We start from the raw sequence: 20,501 nt of genomic DNA, 5'->3' as shown, positions 1-20,501 counted from the left end.
AAACGTGCTGTGCGTGTGTGTGTCATGAAAACCTTCGAAAAGCCATTTAAAAGATATTTTCATGTATGTTTAAATCCATGTTTACGCACATGCGGTTCTCTGCTTCCCTGCCTCTGAGTGAGTTAATACCACATTTACTTTGCATGGTACTGTTAAGCAGAAAAATACAAAAACCAAACAGGGACCAATAGAACTACAAATGGTTAAAACTGAACACAGTAACCTTTAACAGCAATTTAAAATGACTTCATAGACCTTATTGTGCAGTGTGCAATTACAGAGTCGCTTCACATGCGCATACAAGGACGTAGCTGAAGAAGAAACCCTTTAGTGGTTTTTTATTTATCTGACAAGGGTAAGGAGTTAGGATTATATATATATATATTTATAAGTAGGGTCGGAAGTAAACGACAAAAATTTATAAAATTAACAGCAAGTAGGTCACCAGGGGTAGAACATACTGTTAATTTTTACATTACAATGGTAATTTTGCAAATGATAACAGGCAAATGTACGTCATTAAGGCCTCTAATATTAGTAAATGTATTTTCTTCTCAGATATACATGTTAATAAATATTAAGTCAGACTCCTGCCAGGTCCACTCTGGTTTCCTAACAGAAAAATGAAGAAGAATAAAATGAAATAACACAGTGCGTGGGGGTGTTTTAAATCAAGGCCTCTCAAATCCATCGTAGCTTTTATAACCTGCTACTGAAATTCCAAAGAGAAAATAAACCTTGTAAAAACAGTCCTTCACATGTCCTCTGACATGAAATGGAATTTAGATTTAAACAGTAGTTTATTAGGTTTTCACTGAGGTTGCCACTTCTATAATCTTCCTCTTAACCCCGCCTGGAAATAATGAGTAATGTAAGAAACTCTACACACGTCTTACCTAACACAACATCCACTGCTGAGGTTAAATTGAATAAGAAAATGTGAAGCGCGTGTTTCTGTAAAAGCTTGAAAGCTTTGAGTTGGGATATCCAAACTGCTTAAAATAAGGAAATGTAGTCAACCACTTCTTTCTCCTGACGCCAGCCCCCTCCTCCCCCCACCCTATTTTGCAGTTTACATTTCTTCCCTCCCCTTTTCCTTCTTCCTCTTTCTTTATGCAGAAGTGAATATGTGTCCCTCCCCTTTCTTTTCTGTCTTTCATGCTTCATAAGTTTTTTTTTTTTTGCCTCCCCCCTCAGTTTACCTCCTCCTTTTTTTTTTGCAGAACATTGTATTGTGCTTCTGCTCCTCCCTCCCTTCCTAGTTTTACTGAGGCAAAACTTCCTTTTCCCCTCCTTCCTTTTAAAGAATTAAAAGTTTGATCCCAGTCTCTTACATTTTAAGGAGGTGGCACCCGTGATCTTTTCCACCCTGAGCATAAGTCTGAATTAACTTCCTGTATGTCTCCCCTTCAGAGCTTCACTGTACCCTCCTCCACTTCCCCCTCTGACCTCTCCTCCCTCTCTTCGGCTCAGCTTCTCTCTTCCTGAGCTCACTCTGTCGTTAGCGTTCGCGTTGACTGGCCAGAGTCCGCGAGCTGAGTACCCTCGTCTTTATTTGATCCGCCAGCTTCCTCTGCCTCTCTCTCTTCTTTCTCTCTCTCTCTGTCCATCTCTGCAGCTCTTCACCCATTCATCTCTGTCCTGCCCTCGGGGTAAGTAGCCTAGAAAATATTTAACAGTTGACTGAGTATGTTTAGACATGTCATTCTCACACACGCACACACACACACACAGACACACACACACACACACACAGACAAACACACTTTGTAAGTGTAATGCATTTTTAGGAAAATGTAGGAAGTGTGCAACAGGCACTCCTGCTGCCCTCACGCTCACTCAGAGCACAGAAACGTGGAGGTTATTATGTGAAATTAGTTTTTTAATTAGTTTTTGTGAAGTAACTGACTGTGATGGATCTGTGTGAACTGATTTCCTGGTTGTGTGCTCTCACTGTGGAGGGTGAAGTTTGTTTGGGGGATGTGTGTTACCCTTGACCTGCATCATTCCTCTCGTGTTTCTGAAAGTCTGGATTTCATTAACACAACCTGAGTGAGATAAGCTCAGTGTTGTGTGCTCGCAGAGTTAAAGTCAGCTGATGGTGGGTTTTACCCCTCAAAAGTTCCCTCAAGTAGTCTGGACCACCTCTGACTGAATCTTAAAAAAACAACTGTGTAAATTTCATCACAGCTTCTAACGGTTTTCTTACTCTTTTCACTTCTTCATGGTAAAGAGAATATTGTGACTTCTGTTTTTCTAGACTTGACTGTTCTCCGCGCCCCACTTCCTGGTCTGTTTCTAACATCTGATTGGCCATGGCGTACCATAGTTTCCTGCTGGAACCAATTAGCTGCCATGCCTGGAACAAAGATCGGACCCGTAAGTCTGCTCGCCTTCTCTGATTGGTCACTCAGGGCTTATACTTCAGTGTCTTCGAGTGGTCTCATCTCTAAACTGCACACTGTTTTCAACACAGACATCATGGAACATCTTGCTCCAACTAGTATCTGCGCCAAAGAACAACTGCTGTAAGAGACAGAGAGGGTTGTGATTGGCTCCCAGGTGGGAGAAGGTATTTCCTGTTTCCTGTAACAGTGAGGGTGGCGCCTGGGGGCCTTTCTGAGAAGCTCTTGTGCTCCATTAGCTGCAGGAAACTAATGCCATATTTGGCTGTTTTGATCACCGCTTTGGTTTCTGGGCAAAAACGGATGTAAGATGCGGCTGTGGTCGAGTCATACACTCGCACAGTTGTAGTTTCACTCCACTCTCAGCGGAACACTTTAGTTGGTTCATATTCCTGGATGTGCACTCAAAAAGCAAAAAACAAAACTGCACACCAAAGCACCCACACTGCTGCTCTCAGAGAAACGCTGCTTCTGACTCATCTGCTGACTACAACCAGCGCAGGGTTTGCTACAACATTATGGGAAGGAAGGTCGCAGTTCTTGCACATTTATCTATTTAAAGATACCATGTGTCTGTGAGCCGCCTGCGGGCAGATACATTCTGTATTTCTCCAGTTTTCTCTGTTCTCATGCACCAAGTCAGCTGTTCTGTGTCACACTCCACTGATCGTCCCATCATAAACGTCTCCTGTCAGTCACACTGTACTTTGTCCTCACACTGGGGAATTTCCTCTTTATATGTCGAACTAATTTGCACTGCTCTCTCTGTTGATGTACAATGTATTTGAATGTGTTTTTGTGCTGCAGAGATCGCCCTTTGCCCCAACAACCATGACGTCCACATCTACAAGAAAGATGGGACCAAGTGGACCAAGATTCATGAGCTGAAGGAGCATAACGGGCAGGTGACAGGTGAGGCACACTACACAAACACAAAGAGTGATTTACTGACTTAAGTTTTATATTAACCTCCAACAAACAAATACAAGTTGCAAAAAATGCAGCTGTTCTGTCCAACTGAACCTAATAAACAATGATGAGGATTTAAAACATTTAACAGTTGACTGAGTATATTTAGACATGCCATTCTCACACACACACACACACACAGTATAGTTTTTTAATTAGATTTTGTATATTTGGAAATACACTTTTCTTGTTGAGAGTTACATTAGAAGATTGATACCACTCTCATGTCTGTATTTGAATATGAAGCTATTACCACCAGCTTAGCTTAGCTTAGCACAAAGACTGGAAACAGGGAAACAGCTAGCCTAGCTTTACCAAATTTAATAAAAATCCACCCAAATATAAACATGCTATACCTTGTTTGTTTGAATGGGACAAAAATCAAAGCTGAAAAACACCAAGTTGTGGTTTAATGAGCTGGTGGTTTATGTGAGTTATTTCAGTGTCTTCCTGGAGTTGCCACTGGTTAGCTGTATGCTAAGCTAAGTTAATTAAAGTGGACCTTGTTACCACACACTTGCACTTCTGTCCATATATATATATACAGTATATATATATATAATATATATATATATATATATACTGTATATATATATATATATATATACAGTATATATATATATATATATATATATACTGTATATATATATATACAGTATATATATATACATATATATATATATGTCCATGTATATATAATATATAATATATAATATATATATATACACAGTATATATATCATGATGTATGTACAAAGATGAAACATCAATAAGAGCTTCTCTCTCCTGCAGGTATTGACTGGGCTCCAGACAGTAACCGTATAGTTACCTGCGGCGCGGACCGTAACGCCTACGTGTGGACCCTTAAAGAGGGCACGTGGAAGCCCACCCTGGTCATCCTCAGGATCAATCGCGCCGCTCGCTGTGTGAAGTGGTCACCGAAGGAGAACAAGTTTGCTGTAGGCAGCGGCTCCCGCCTCATCTCCATCTGTTACTTTGAGCAGGAGAACGACTGGTGAGTTTTTATAGGGTGGCCTCCTCTCCCCTAGTTTATGTTGCATTTAATCATTATGAACTGCAGATTGGGTTGTTTTATAACATGCTGTGTGGTTCCTTACAGGTGGGTGTGTAAGCACATCAAGAAGCCAATCCGCTCCACCATCCTCAGCCTGGACTGGCATCCCAACAATGTCCTTCTGGCTGCTGGATCCTGTGACTTCAAATGCAGGTAATCAAAACAGATGCGTTTCTCCCGCCTCTTTCATTCCTCTCCGTTTTTTTTTTGTTGATACAGTTTTTTTTCTTTGTGGAAATATTATTTAAATAGAGGCTCAAAGGTTAAATTGCGTCCCGTGCTTGTGTATGTTCACTCAATAGCCACCAGCTGCAACTCTAGAAACATAATATAAACTGAATATAAACATGAACATAAACTAAACTCATGTCTAGCCTCATTCAAATCTAAAATCTTAAATCCAATAATTTACAAAGTTTTTAAATCTATTTTCACAAGAACAAACAGTAACTCACTCATACAACACTCAACATACAGATAAAGCAGAATAAGTTATTATAAATGAACCTAATAAACTTCTCGGCCATGAACAATAACAGCTACAATAACTCATGTCTCCCTCTCGCTTACAGGGTGTTTTCAGCCTACATTAAGGAGGTGGAGGAAAAGCCTGGCCCCACTCCCTGGGGCAGCAAGATGCCGTTCGGGGAGATGCTGTTTGAATCCGGAGGGTCTGGAGCTGCAGATCAGAGTTCAGGAGGAGGCGGTGGTTGGGTGCACAGCGTGTGCTTCTCACACTCCGGCAGCCGCCTGGCCTGGACCTCCCATGACTCCACCGTGTCTGTCGCAGAAGGAGGCAAGACCGGCACGTAAGAGAGGGCGGGGGCACATACCTGTGTGTGTGTGTGTGTGTGTGTGTGTGTGTGTTCATGTGTGTTTGTGCACGCTGACCTTTGTTTTGACTTCCACAGGGTGAACAGTCTGAGCTCTGAGACACTTCCTCTTCTGTGTGTCACCTTCATTACTGAGAACAGCTTAGTGGCCGCCGTGAGTATTCACAATACACATCCAGTGTTTATTCTCAACACATTCAGCTTCAGTTTATGAATCAGTTGCTTTTATTCTTCTCATGTTTACTCTATTTGTGAGTCTGTCCACAATGTTGACAAATCAAATGATCAAAAGAAACAAATGTGAAAGGGAACAGTCTTTATTCAACATGTTATTGGTGTGTCATTAGTCAAAGTATCTTATTTATTTTATTTTTCCATATTTATTTAGGTAGAAGCGTTCATTTTATTTCACTATCTTAACCTGTGGAAGTTCAGTATTCTTTTTAAATGACAACAACAGGCAGATTCATAAATTTACCATTTAAAGTGAGAGTCGGTGCTGAACAGTGGCCACTGTGGCCACAAGTGACAATTACAGGATGATGGCGAATTGAGTCAGTTGCTTGAAGACATCAATGGGGCTCGTTTGAGGAGGTTAAAGTTGCCATCCATATGATCGCAATGTCCCTGGATCATGTCTATTTGTGGTGTGTAATCCCTCCATCACTCTCCCTCCCTTATATTCAACCAGCTGTTTAGTATTCTATCTAAAGAAGGCAAAAATGCCACGAAAAAGACTTTCAAATAAGAGAAATACATTATCAATAGGGCACATTTTTTCTTTGCTTCTGGTTCCACGAGCAGAAAAGAGGATGAAATCTGTGCAATGTTAATGTGTTACATGGTAAAATGTTGTGTATTTATAGTAGCAGTCATAAAGTCAGCATGTAGTCTCAGTAATGTGAATCACACAGCAGCAGTATCTCTATCGTTCTCGAGTTTGCTTACTAAATGCTACCATCAAAATAAAAGATTCTACATTATAGTGGTTTGAGCTTTTATTGTTTTATATATATATATATATATATATATATATATATATTGGGATATAAAAAATATCAATCCTCATGTGTATCTGTGCTCCTCCAGGGCCATGACTGTTACCCGGTGCTGTTTGTGTACGACGGTGCCAAGGGCAGCTTGACATTTGGTGGCAAGCTGGACGTCCCTAAGCAGGCGGCCCAGAAGGGCATCAGTGCCAGGGAACGTTTCCAGAACCTGGACCGCCGGGCCTCAGAGACCCAGAGCACCGAAAAGGATCTGAACACCCTGCACAAGAACAGCATCAGGTGAGGAGGGGAAACAAACGCGTTGAGTGCGGACTGAAAGATTTAGGTGGTGTACAGGGAGACAGACAAGGGACATCAAGATTCAAGTGATGAGTATATAGTTTATTGTTTCTAAAAGCATTTCTATTGCAGTCTTATTTGCACTTATGAGAAGACTGCTGGAGGTTAACAACAACAACAGCAACAACAACAACTTTTAATGTCTCAATATTAAACACACAGAATCTTAGTAAAGTAAGTGTGTGACGTCAAAATGAAAATAAAATAAGACCGTGTAGTGAAATGCTACAATTTCCCTCTTATTAGTATAAGCAAGAGAGAAAATGAAATTCTTGTTTGAGGAAAGCACTGACAGAGCTTTTTTAATTTCACTGTCTGCACAAAAAAAAAAAACATAAACTCTTGCACAGAAATATTGAAATATTTAAAAGCTTTGTGTGCCCATTGATGTTTACCTAACATTATTTTTTAATTTGAGGATATGCATAATCATCATCACCTATGTTAAAATAAGCTGCTTTCTGTTTGTACACAGAGTTTGACTTGTCTCACACTGTATTTCAGCCAAATCTCGGTGCTGGAAGGAGGAAGAAACCAGTGCACCAAGTTCTGCACCACTGGCATGGATGGAGGAATGGGCATCTGGGATGTCAAGGTAATTAACACATTGCAAAGAGAACACATGATAGATTGGTGCGGTCAGATCTTATATCTTGTTGACATGATGTCAGTCATAATGCAGACATGTTTTTGAGTGTTTCACTTTCCTCTTTCAGACTCTGGAGTCCTCAATGAAGAACTTGAAGATAGTCTGAACTGAAGTTAACGTTAAACCACCCAAAGTATAGTAGCTTCTGGAGATATGAACACCGCTGCCTTATCACACAAAGCTTCTCGGCCATATTTTAATCAGGTATTTTTTTATATACAGGTTAAACGATCAGACTCGGGTCAAACAGTGTTTGTAATCCCTCTGAAGCTCTTTGCTGAGCTTGTTAAAGTCAACACTGTGCACAGAGGGACTGACCACAGGTCTGCAAACGGTACTTCATGAGTTCGATCAGTATAGTCACAGACAGTTCAGTCTGAGCTGAACGCTTAAAGCAGAAATTTTATATTAATCAGGATGAAATGCTGCAGTACTTGTTTAAAGCTTATGCTGGTCATAATATGCATTTAATAAATGATTGCTGTTACAGTATTCAACAAAGCTTTGTTCATTGCAGGTGTGTGTGTGCGTGTGTGTGGATGTGTTTGGATTTTTTTTTTTCTTTAAATGTTACTGTTGAAAAGGCAAAAAACTGGCAAAAAGTAATGGATTCAGTATTTGTCTAATAGAATTATATATATATATCTGTTATTATGAAGGAAACTTTGACATGTAAGACAACAACATTTGTAGGAAACAAACAGTTAAATGAATGAATAACATGAGAAGAAAGACTCAACAGCTGAAACTATACATACTTGGCCCACATGCTTGTTTTCTTCTGGCTCAGTACACGCCTGATTCCACGTCCTGAATCTGGCCAATATACAGCATGATTTAAAGATGCTGCCTCCACATCTGGACCACAGTCTTCCAGCTGTCAGTCCATCCTGGCGAATAACAGCCGGACACTGCCCAGATGTGGAAGTATAAGGGCCATACTCGGGCTGAGGACCAAGGCATATGTTGGCCCAGAAGAGAAAATTACAACTATTTTGGTCGATTAACTGTTTTATTTGTATAATATTTGCATCCACCCAGCTGTTTTTCTCACTTTTACATCACTGTTAATTGAATATCTGTTTGTTGAACAAAACAGGAAAGTTGAAGTCAATACCTTAGCTCTGGGAAATTGAGATGGGCATTTATTTTTATATAATCAGAAGATTTAATGTGTCTTCACCAAGTCCTGGTTACAGCCTAGCACTGACCAGAACGCTGATATATATATATATATATATATATATATATTTTTTTTTAGGAGGTTTTCAAGTAGAATCAGTCATCTGAGCAGGGACTTCTGCTCCTTAAATATCGATTTAGCTTGACACAATAATAAAAACGCACAACCATCGTCATCGCATTATATCATCAGCCTCCATCTCCACCTAGAGGCAGAACCGGGGGCTGCACATACAGGCGCATATCGGCACGAATCTCCCCAGTCATCATGAGCCAGTCCCTCAGAAAATGATGTGGCAGCCCTCAGTGGTAAAAACAACCCTCCTCACCGAGTCGTGATGAGGTGAACCGGCACAGAGAGAGAGAGAGAGAGAGAGAGAGAGAGAGAGAGAGGGGAGAGAGAGAGGGAGACCACCACCGACCGTGCAGGAAAACCGGCTGCTTCCTCAGAGACCGTCCCCGCACGCCCACACTTCCGGACTGGATCCTCTGGAGGCAGCTGGGTCGGGATGCGTCCGTCTCCCGGTGCTGCTTGAGATGAGGATAAGACGACGACGACGTCTTCCCGGTGAAGCGGCGATGCCCGTGACGTTGCGTTAGATGTGCCCGTTACAATCCGAGCTGAACTGATCAGACCGCGACGCTTGTTCGCTCAACACTCAAGAGAGGAGGGATTCAGGCTTTAGCCGTACTGTCTGTCTGCTGTCAACTGTTGCTTATTTCCACTGTAAATGAATCTTGTAAGGTAGGTCGTGTTATTTCTCATCGTTTCACCCCGCTGACAACATGATGAAGAGTCACACACCGCACAGAAACGGAGACATGTCTCATCTCGCTGCCTGATAGTGATGTTAATGATGGTGATGATGATGAGGAAGAGGAGGAGGATGCTGAAAGGGGTTTGGGAATGATCTTTAAAAAAAAATGATCTTGAATGATTTTTTTTTTTCTTTTAAGTAAATTTATTTCAACGTATCTCTGAACTAGTGATGTAATAATCTTGTAGTCCAGGGTTTATTTGGGTTTATACACAAACCTGCCACTTCCCTCCTCCTCCTCCTCCTCCTCCTCATCATCATCTTGCTGTCTCTTCAGCTTCCTCTCTTTCTGTCCTTTCTGAGACACAGAAGGCCTCACAAACACACATCCTCATTGTCCTCAGTGTCTTTGACTTACTGTACATCTTTGGACTTGCACACGAAAGCCAGTCGGGTCTACAGGTTGAGGTTGTCCCGGTGGCGTTGGGTGGGTTTCACAGCAGGAAGAGGTCAAACAGAGCAGTTTAAGACCACAAGCGACTCTTATTTTCATATCAGTTCATCTACTGATGAACTGTCAGAACATAGTACATGATGTCCATCACAAGTCAAACAAGATTTAGTTTTGTTTTTCTCACCAATAGCTCAGAAACCTAAAGATATTCAGGTTATACTGATATAAAAAGCAACAAATCCTTACGTTGTTTTAGAGGCTGTAACCATCATATTTGTTTTTAGGATTTTTGCGTCTAAAAAATGACTGAAACAATTAAGTGATGATCAAAATTGTTGTTGTTTCAATCCTGGAGCAAAACCCTTTTATACCCAAATATTTTCTGCTGTCCACAAGCGAGAAACCCCCCCCCCCCCCCCCAACTGCTACATAAAATCAGAAAGCGTTGCATGTGTGGAGAGTGTGAGCTCAGTGTGTTGTCATGCTACAGTAGAGAATGAGGCTGTGGCCAAATTATCACAGTTTTACTTGACGTGATATGAGTTGTCCTGCAGGACAGCTTCCAATTTTTGAACCCGTCCAGTAATAAAAGCGAATAAATCAAGAAGGTGGCAGGTGATTTTGTTTATTACTTTGTTGCAAAGAAATATGAAAACATTTCCTTTGTTTGAGCAGCTGTTCTAATATTGTTCACAGCTTTATATTGGAGCCAAAACAATTAATGATGAGTAGTTAATCAAAAGATAATTAATCAGCAACAAATGTCAAATATTCTTTGCTTCAAGTTTTTTCAGATGTGAAGAGCTGCTGCTTTTTCTACAGTTCATATCATTTATAATGTAATATTTTGGGCTTTTGGAGTGTCGGTCAGACCAAACGAGGCTTGTTCAAACTTGTGATGGATATTTTTCTGCTCTTTTTTATTGACATTTCCTCATAGATTAATCAGCGATGAAAATAATAGTTTTTACATACCTCCTGTTGAGAGTCCACGAGACTACAGGGCTACAGCTAACGAGTATTTCCACTGTTGATTTTTTATTAATTATCCGATTAAAATGTCTGTCACAGTGTCCGGGAGCACAAGGCGACATCTTCAAATTGCATATTTTGTCTGACCAACTATCTACAACCCAAATATATTTATGTTTGTTGTGATATAAGAAAGAGAAAACCAAATGTTTGGCTTTTTCTTAAGTACTGTCCATCACCGTATTTGTACTTGCTGTACTTGCACACAGAGCAGATAAAAACCAGCTTTAATATTAATTCATGTTGACCATTAACTGGACTGAGGTTGTGGTCTTCATGGTTCAGCGAGACAGCTGAAGCAGAGACACTTCCTTCTGCCCGTCCTGCTGTTGTTGTAGGAGTTATCGTGACGTTTCCACAGCGCTGCTCCTCTCTGTCCACTTCTCTCTGTGTCTTTCTGCCTGGCCTCTGGCCTGGTAATTATCAGCCAGCTTGATAAAGTCATTAATGACCCGGCCAAGCCTGCTGGGCCTGGCGCTGACACACACACACCAAAGAGAGAGTCAGTCAGACAGTGTGAGGCCAGCGTTGGATACAGGGCGAGGAAGCCTGTTATTGGGGACAGGACGGTGTGTTTCTGGGCTGGGTCAGTTAGTATTAATAGCTCTGAACCAGCGTCACTTTGAAAACAGCTGCTTAAGGAAAGGGAGCACACTGGAGGAGATGGAGGGAAAGGAAAGGATGAGCCGTGGTTGTTAAGATCCCTGTCGCATTATTGTCATTATGTGAGGTGGATTTTCTATCTGTTCTCACCTCTTCTTGAGTTTTATCTCCTGTACCTGTCTGTGCGGGATCAGTAGTGTCACTTATTTTTACTTTTGAAAACAAGGAAGATTTGAAACAGCTTAAGTGTAGGAGGAAAACATCATGTTCCACACTGTTGCACAACAACATAGAAATATAGCACAGTTAGATTTAAGGGTAATATAACTGCTGATACTGAAACTGCTGATTTTATGAAATGCTGCAGGCTGTGTGCATATGTGAACATCCAGCTGTGAATTTGACAGCCTCTGAATGTTTGTTTTTTTCCCCTAATGAGATGGCACATACATGCACAGCTCCATAGATGTATAGTTCAGATAAATTAGGTGTTTTCTAACATTGGCAAAGGGCATCTTCAAGTTTAGAAAAGCTAACTGACTTTCCTTTCTCTAAATTTATATGTATGCATTTTTAATTTGAGTGGTATTTCCTCTGAAGGGAGCCTCTTTCTTATTTTGAGCCCCTCTGATCTTAGAACAATGTGTGTGTGTGTGTGTGTGTGTGTGTGTGTGTGTGTGAGTGAGGAAGAGACAGAGACATCGCTAAATCTAGGTCTCTTATGAAATCTGGCTCTGCAAGATGCAGCATAAAAATAGGGAGGGGTTGTGGTTTATGACTGTGTGTGTGTGTGTGTGTGTGTGTGTGTGTGTGTGTGTGTACATGTCTGTGTCTGTGTGTGTGTGTTGTGTGCATGTACATCTTTGTCCATTTGCCGTCCTGCATGTTAATTTAATCATCGGGAGGCAGAGAGGAGACAGGGCCGGGGAACAGGAGAGGGAGATGGAAGAGATGAGGAAAGAAAGATGAAAGAAACCAGGAGTTTTCTGCTGTGGTATCCCTGCTCAATGGTTTCTATGACAACAGTGACATCACTAATGGAGTGCTACCTCCTGATCTGTGTTTGTTTGGGTTTCTGTGCAAAGTGTTCCTGTTCGAAAGAATATGTGTGTGTGTGTGTGTGTGTGTGTGTGTGTGTGTGTGTGAACATGCAGGCGTATCTGTACACGTGAATCGTTTATGAAAGAGATCATCAGGACAAAACCTCTGGTTCAGTCGGTCCGTGGTTACCCACTGTTGCCAGGCAACAGCAGCCATGGCAACAAGTTGAAGCATGATCTAGTGTTGCTAAGCAAAAGGACAGGGTGGGGTGAAATTTTGTGAGCACCACTGAGATACAAATGAATACAAATATTTAAGATGTTCAACATGTTTTTAGGACATTAAGAAGAAGAAAAACATTGATTAAAACAGATTTCTTTTTTTTTAAATAGCACACATCACAAAAAGCTGTTTTTAATGAGAAATAAATAACACTGCTGTAAAAAAGCTTTTGTAATTTTAATTCTTATTTGCGGCTTTGCTAGTGTGTAAATTGCCTATGTATTATTGTTGTATATAGAAGAATCTAATGTCATAGATTTTAGTTCAGATCAGTAGCTGCAACGATTGATAAGGTTATTTTCATTCTCAATTCATTTGTCAGTTATTATGTTTATTTATCGTTCGGACTGAAAAATATCAGAAAATGCTGATATATTTTTTTTCTTAAAAAATTCCTAAAAACAATTAATCAATCATAAAAACAGTTGCATATTTGCATATTAATTTATCGTCAATCGACTGATCGATTAATCAACTAATCGTTGCTGCTCCACAGATCATAAAGATGCTATTGAATATACATTTGTTACATTACATTTGTTGATTTGTGATATTTCCAGGTTTATGAACAACCGTGTTCCTCCTAACAAGAGATACCAGCCCACAGAATATGAGCATGCTGCCAACTGTGCCACGCATGCGGTGAATACACACACACACACACACACACTTACTCAGAAAGTGATCATTAACCTGACACAGATGATTTGACACCAGCATCATTACTAAACAGACAAATGACACGGACACCACCGGGTTTTTTTCTGACCACACATACAGTACATCACACACATGCTTTCAGTTGATCTTGCATAGTTATTTATTTGCCTGTCTGTATCTCATGTTTCATTTATGTCATGAATTCATGTAGTTATGGATAATCCCCAGCCTGCTGGGCAGCTCGTTGTTGCACTTCCAGTCAGAGGACCAATGGGAGCGGTTGTCGGCCTGGGTGTACGGGGCGGGGCTCAGCTCGCTCTTCATCATCTCTACCCTGTTTCACACTGTGGCCTGGAAGAAGAGCCACTTACGGTACACACACACACACACACACACACACGCACACACACACACTTTAATGGCACTGTAATATTGCAGATTAATATGGTGAAATGGTTGAAGAGGACGCAGAAAAAACAGCTACTTCTTTTTCTGTGAGTTTTTCAGATTAGTTGGTGTTTTTTGGAAACTGTTTGTCCTTCTCTGGAGCGAATGTGTATCCCTGCATTCCATATTTGTTTTTGAGATGTAAAAGACACTGATGCTACATGTATAAACAGTGTCACTCAGGTGTCATGAGGCTGTTTGGTCTCTCTCTTCAGGTCTGTGGAGCACTGTTTCCACATGTGTGACAGGATGGTGATCTATTTCTTCATTGCTGCCTCCTACGCCCCTTGGTAAACAACCCAGCCTGCTAAGTATGAGTGTGTGTATATGTGTGGAGAGTGTGTATATATTCATCATCATGTCTTCCTGTTTATTCCTAACCAGGCTGAACCTGCGGGAACTGGGTCCCTGGGCGAGCCACATGCGCTGGCTGGTGTGGGTCATGGCCTCTTTTGGTACCACCTATGTCTTCTTCTTCCACGAGAGGTCAGCTCGAACATCCAACACTTACTTTCATCAGTATCAGACTGTCTCTTTATTTATTAATCTAATCAATATTCCTCCTGTGTGACAAAAAATCTCGACTCAATGGCCCGTTTACTCGCTTTTTCTGAGCTTATCGTTGCATACCATGATCTTCATCACATGACCTAAGTGTAGGGATGGACTAATCTGATTCTGAAATCCAGACTCAGGGTTTAAAGGATACTGTGTTCTGACCAGAGTATTTTTTTAATTATTTATTTTCACCAAAATGTAAAATCTTTAAATCTGTATAAAGATATATGTAGGTTAACATGAGGCTGTAAACAGAGATGACTTATTAAAGTTTAAGTTAACCTACGCACAAGTGCACCCACAGAGCGCACTGTATTATGCCACTTTCTGATTTACACACCTGACCGGTGGCTGCTGCTGCGGCCTTCTGCCGTGTCTCCTGAATTGCACCGTGCTGACCTGAATCTACTTCAGGTAATACACCGACACTGCAGGACTACCTCATACAAACGCACGTCAAATAACCCCAACTATCCCTTTAAAAATGTACATGATTTCAAGATTTTTTTCTTCTGCACCTCTTTACCAAACCTCTTTGATTAGTTATATGCATTCATACACAAGTATTCTTATAACATTTTCACACTGGTTTCATTATAATCAGCCTCCGAATAACTGCCTGAGAGAGAGAGTGAGAATGAGAGTGTACATGTTATCCTGTACGGGAGGAAGCTGGCGCTCTTATTGTGAAAAGACAGGAAACTTTGGCCCTGGTGAGGTAGCATAGGAAAAGTCGTGTGAACATGGCCGTTGACAATAAAAGAGTTGTCTAGTAACTTCAAGAAGTATAGAAGAAGTATATAGGGGACGTTAAGTAACCTTGAATGCCATTCACATTAAAATGCATTTAAGTGGCAGAACTTAACAGAGTCGTTCATGTCTCAAAGAGTCGCAACTTAACACACACCATTCAATACGTTAAATATCTAGTGGTACACCCTAAAGACAAGAACCTCCCTTGACCAAATTCCGCACTTAGACTTGGTTAAAAGCTCAGAAAAAGCCAGTAAGTGACCTTTGAGCTGAGATTATTTTGTTACACATACTGTCACTTAGGTCAAGAATGAACACCTGTGCTTAAATATTCTTCTGTATCAGATACAAGGTCATGGAGTTAATCTGCTACACGGTGATGGGAGTTTTTCCTGCCCTGGTCATCCTCTCAATGGTGAGCCTGCTCTTCTACGGTAGTGTGTGTAGTTTTGACATGTCTCCATTGTCCATGTCGCTACAACTGAAGACTAACAAACGCTCTGCCTCTTCGCAGCCGGAGCAGTCGGGTCTGTGTGAGCTTCTGGTGGGCGGAGCCTGCTACTGTCTGGGGATGGTCTTCTTCAAAAGTGATGGCATCGTCCCATTCGCTCATGCCATTTGGCACCTCTTTGTTGCTATGGGAGCAGCCATACACTACTACGCCATCTGGAAGTACCTCTATGCCCAGCCACCCAATCAGGTCCAGACCTCCAGATGACATCAGCGCTGACCTCACAGGGAGTAGCTCCTGTTTTTGAGCGACTTCAGTGAGATGATGTGAGCTGTGTTCAAATTCAGGGGCTGCCTCATTTGGAGGCTAGTTGGGTGACCATGTACCTCTTCCCCAAATGATACAGTCGAACCTCACAGATACCAAAACAAATGCTGCATTCAAGCGGTCCTCGTCAACTCATCAAGTCAAATATTTTAATTTTTATCACCAGGAAACCGCCCTCACAGTGATAATACTTGGGCATGTTTGATGATAGATACCTGAATTCTACTTTAACACATGGTGGACAGCTGGGAAACAGTGTACCAGGTTAGTGATAAAGAAACATATCTAAACAGCCTCTGCTTACCATCATTCCCAGACTTGTAGAAAGAAGTGAAGTTTATGCCTGGCATCCATTATTTCATGGGATTAAGTTTGGTTTCAGAGGGCTATGATGCAGAAGACCAACAAAAAAGGATGTGAAATTCTGTTTTATTAAAGCACTTTTCTTACTCAACATCACTAAAGTTTCATTGATGGGGAATGCTGGATTGGCCACTGCATTATCTTTGAATGATGGTCTTTTTAGGAGAATTTTAGCTGTGAATCAAAATAAAAACATATTAATCATTTTTAAAAAAATGGTGCCAGTACTTTTTCAGCCCTGAATAGCGTCTGCTGCCGTCCCTGTAAGGCTTCGTCCAGCCTCTACAACCTCCACCAATCAGAGGGTTAGGGCAACCTCAATTTAGCCTGTAAGGTGAAGCCCAGGGCAAAACTGTTCAGCAACAACTCACTGCTACTGCTTGGAAATGTTACAGCGCAGCATATCAGTTTTTATCAATCCAGAGTTTCTGGATTACGGCAGCTGGACGAGTGTTTAGAGAGATTTCAGTGAGTAAATCATCCGCAGCTGAAATTACGCCCCATTTATTATTTACTACATCCTGCACTGGCTTAGTGACTCATGACCACCTGAAGTGAAATACCTCATACATATGATGTGGTTATTGTGATATTTCCTGACTTAACGAGTTGATGAGGACAGTTGAACGCACCATTAAGCAATTGACCGGCATGCAATAGATTGTAGGACACTTGAGAGTGACAAAGCAAACACCGGTTGTGTATTCCAAGCTGTGGCAAAAAAAACAAACAAACAAAAAAAAAACCAGAAGGCTGCATTTGGAGGAGACTTTGCACCAAAACTGCCCTGTCAGCCTGTTGTGATGAATCTGGACTTCAAGGGAAGCAGCCTGTGAAATGGGACACAGCTTTTTAGTCTTTACCACCTCAGTTCATTTAAGTTTTATTTTACAGTATTTATTTATTTATTTTTGCAGGAATTTAGTTTCATTCCAACTATCAGGGGTTAAATAGCTATTCTTGGAGATTTCTCTCTTCGTGGTGCACGTCCAGATTCAGTGTTTAGCTGAATTGAAGGGCATTGTCTTATTGTCAAGAGGAAGACAATGTTTACAATTAGCTGACTTGACTATCATAATTAGTTATAGGACATTATTTAAAGCATCATCATCATCATCATTAACAGAAGGCATCATGTGGTTTGATTATATTTAAGAGGTTGCGACATCAGTAATTTACTATTACAATTCAGAGCTCTAGATAGTATTATCACTGTTATTGTTATTAGTTGTGCTATTAACACTTTAGTACACTATATGGTTTTAACAGTGGTTGCTTCAGTCAGTGATTTATTGTGATTTTCCGAATCAAGCATGACTGTAGAATGATCTTTTTTTATGTTGAACATACGGATATTCATGGTTTCAGTCTTGAAGACTTTACCTGTGTGCTTCCACCTTTACTAGGCTCTACTCAGTAGATTATGGAGAATATTTACTGAATTCTAATAGTTTACTGTTGGTGATTAGGTTTAGTAAGTGACGATGTCATCAGTACGATTTATACAGTATATATTTATCAATGAAGTATGATATATGTTGATTTCAACTATATTTTCTTCTGATGTACTCATAGTGTTCGCTGATTATCTTCATCATCTCCATCCTAAACGAATGGGACCCATTTGATAGAGTTTGTCAAAGCTACATGGTTAAACCTCAGAGGGGGGAAAACCACTGTCTGACTCAGCACTGCCAGAAGACTGACCTACTGCCGCAACTGATAGCACACTACTACCATATATACGTCTCACACTTGAAAGGAAACTGAAGCTATAGTATTGTTGAACAATCTGGCCCAATATTAAGGCATCTCAGGTGTGTGTGTGTTTGTGCGTGTGCGTGCGCGTGTGTGTGTGGGTTCGTATGTATCCTATAATATATGACTCCCATGAATCCAAAGCCTCTAATCGGCTGAGTCTATGTTTACACGTGAACGCATGTACCTTGAACACGTTAAAAATACATTTGAATATGTACGTATTCTCTAAGTGTTAAACTGTATGTGGTGGCACATGATATATCGGACAAGCTTGTGTTGTGTGATAAATGTGGCTTGAGGACCAACAGGTCAAACCATCTGGTATTTATAGGTGTACAAACAAATTATTTTTTAAAACCTCTGCTCCTGTTCGACATCTTTTCACTGCTGTCTGTCTCTCAGGATTTGGATCATTCGGGCTTTAAACGCCCGTGAAGCCACATTCAGCGACCACTAAAGCTGCTGTTCGGGTGCTGTCTGCAGCAACCAAAACCGTCAAATAGCTGTGAAGCTGCTTTCTTTAATGCTGGCATCGCTCCACACGGCTTCACTTGCTTATTCACAACCCAAGTAGGGCAGCAGCCACAAAAGTTTTCTGCTAGCTTTACATATGGGTAACATTTATAGAATAACCAAAGCAGCTTTAAGTCAGTCAGAAACTTGATATAAAACCACTGCACATATTATGGCGGCAAAAGTGTTTATAGATTATAATAAGAACTAGAAAGCATGCTTTCACCAAAGCTGCAAAACTCGCTAATTATGTTGAAAAAAACCACATAACTCGCAGTTAGATTTGCATCAAAACTCGTTGTGTTAAACAATTTACTAGATTCATGTGTCAGATTTTTTCTCTTTCAAATAGGTGCAGTATTTCATGAGAAAATGAGGAAGGGGAAAAAAACTGCCTGATCTTGCAGTGTTGAGAGATAATTTTAAAATACCTTACCATACCTAGATTCGGATTCCAAAACAAAAAACTAATAATTTCTTCCTCATTTCATGGCCAAACTTTGCACCCTTAAAAGATATCGTGCAGACAAACAAACTGAGAACAAAGCAAAAATAATTGGACTGAAAACATTTTACCTCTTGGGCAAAGGTAAGAAATGATATTATACAATATATATAGAACAAAACTGCACATTCTTAACAAAAGAGCGACTGTCTGCACGGCTGTCTGACTCCCCCAGAACAGGTCAAATATACTTTAATTTCAAAACTTAATATTCATTCCTCAATAACAAAAAAATGCATTTATAACTTACCAAACAGCATATGAATGCAGCATTTTACTGTCGTAAATCATCTCGTCATCTAATCTACAAAAACATCCAAAATTCAACCAAATCCGTTTCTTTTTTTGAGACATCTGAACAATAAATACACTGGAGATTAAAAAAAAAGAAAAAGAAAAAAGGAGGTAACACAAACCTTTGGTTGCAGTTTTTTATTTTATTTTACTTAGCAGAGAGTGGTAATTTAACATCACAACAAATTCAGTGTCACAGCTGGCTGGGAGTTACATTTGTCACACTGTGGATATCTGAGTTTGGAAAGAAAACTCTTCAGATACATTCTCCAGTATCTTTTCGTATTTGTTCTCTCAGTGTTTGCTCCAGCCTTGTTGAGTTTACTGTGTTGGAGGTTTTATCGCCAGAATTTCGACTAGTTCCACAGACGGGTTCGGCCACTCTGAGAGGAAGTATTTGAGGATTTCATGTGTGTCTGTCTTGTCTTGGTTATAACATGTCTCGTTCGGACATACAGTGCCCACCTGACTTTGTATAGAGCTCTGTGGTTTTATAAAATCTCCATGAAGCCTTCATGGACCCTCTGTACATTGTTTATAGACGCTCTGTGATTGTGGCTCTGTTCTCAGTGCTGCTGGTGTTTTCTTTCTGGTTCTACATGACTGATTATATTACTCCATATTCTTTCTGTCTCTTTCTCCAATTTCAATATTGGTTTTTGTGTCTGTGGTGCTTTTGTGCTGTGATAAGCCCATATGATGCCAACAATGCTTTTATCTTTTCTATTTCTCTTGTAATAAAAAAGCTTTTTCATGCAATATATTCCAGGACTGCCGAGTTTTTTTTTATTTTAGAATGTTTCACCTTTTGAAAAATTTCAGATCTTTATATTTGATCATAGAAACATATTTTGTACGATGCACATTATGCACGGTTGACAAAATGATCTGCAGATGTACCTGACCTATATTCTGGAATGAATGTTAACTCTTCAACCTATTACGTTCATGTCGGGGACACTAACATAAATCACACAGGGGCTGTATTGGACAGGATTGGTTTAGAAAACCAAAGGTGTGATAAAGAGTGATTGGTTAAATAAATGTTAATTATGTCTTTTATTGACTATATTTGTCCCTTTAAAGGGAGACTATGTGACTGCTGAGTTTTTACTGGGACTGTACCATTAGTTCCTGTTTTACAAAAGCAAGAAATATCAGACTTCTCAAAAGTATTTCATCTTATCATATTTAGGAAACATTTTAAATAGTTGATTATGGGTCCATCACAGATGTTT

At 40.3% G+C, this 20,501-nt stretch overlaps 2 protein-coding genes across 3 annotated transcripts; both read left to right on the top strand.

The window, feature by feature from the left end:
• The first annotated feature begins 1,349 nt into the window (after positions 1–1,349).
• Positions 1,350–7,771, top strand: arpc1b (actin related protein 2/3 complex, subunit 1B). The gene is made up of 10 exons (XM_056370642.1): positions 1,350–1,652; positions 2,261–2,379; positions 3,213–3,317; positions 4,166–4,388; positions 4,494–4,601; positions 5,021–5,257; positions 5,360–5,435; positions 6,371–6,570; positions 7,135–7,225; positions 7,347–7,771. The coding sequence occupies exons 2-10, from the start codon at positions 2,316–2,318 to the stop codon at positions 7,383–7,385; spliced, it is 1,143 nt and encodes a 380-aa protein (XP_056226617.1). The 5' UTR covers positions 1,350–1,652; positions 2,261–2,315; the 3' UTR covers positions 7,386–7,771.
• Positions 7,772–7,907: 136 nt separating this feature from the next.
• On the top strand, positions 7,908–20,026 carry LOC130165408 (monocyte to macrophage differentiation factor 2-like). 2 transcript variants are annotated; one of them, XM_056370670.1, is made up of 7 exons: positions 7,908–9,206; positions 13,192–13,273; positions 13,503–13,663; positions 13,954–14,028; positions 14,123–14,224; positions 15,395–15,464; positions 15,564–20,026. In XM_056370670.1, the coding sequence occupies exons 1-7, from the start codon at positions 9,193–9,195 to the stop codon at positions 15,765–15,767; spliced, it is 708 nt and encodes a 235-aa protein (XP_056226645.1). In that variant the 5' UTR covers positions 7,908–9,192; the 3' UTR covers positions 15,768–20,026. The 2 variants fall into 2 exon arrangements, with proteins under 2 accessions (XP_056226645.1, XP_056226654.1); XM_056370679.1 differs by lacking the exon at positions 13,954–14,028.
• Positions 20,027–20,501: the final 475 nt, after the last annotated feature.

This window comes from Seriola aureovittata, chromosome 3 (genome assembly GCF_021018895.1).
Source record: "Seriola aureovittata isolate HTS-2021-v1 ecotype China chromosome 3, ASM2101889v1, whole genome shotgun sequence".
Classification (NCBI taxonomy): Eukaryota; Metazoa; Chordata; class Actinopteri; order Carangiformes; family Carangidae; genus Seriola; species Seriola aureovittata.
The sequence above is the reverse complement of the archived record's forward strand: the minus strand, read 5'-3'. Positions and strand labels throughout refer to the sequence as shown.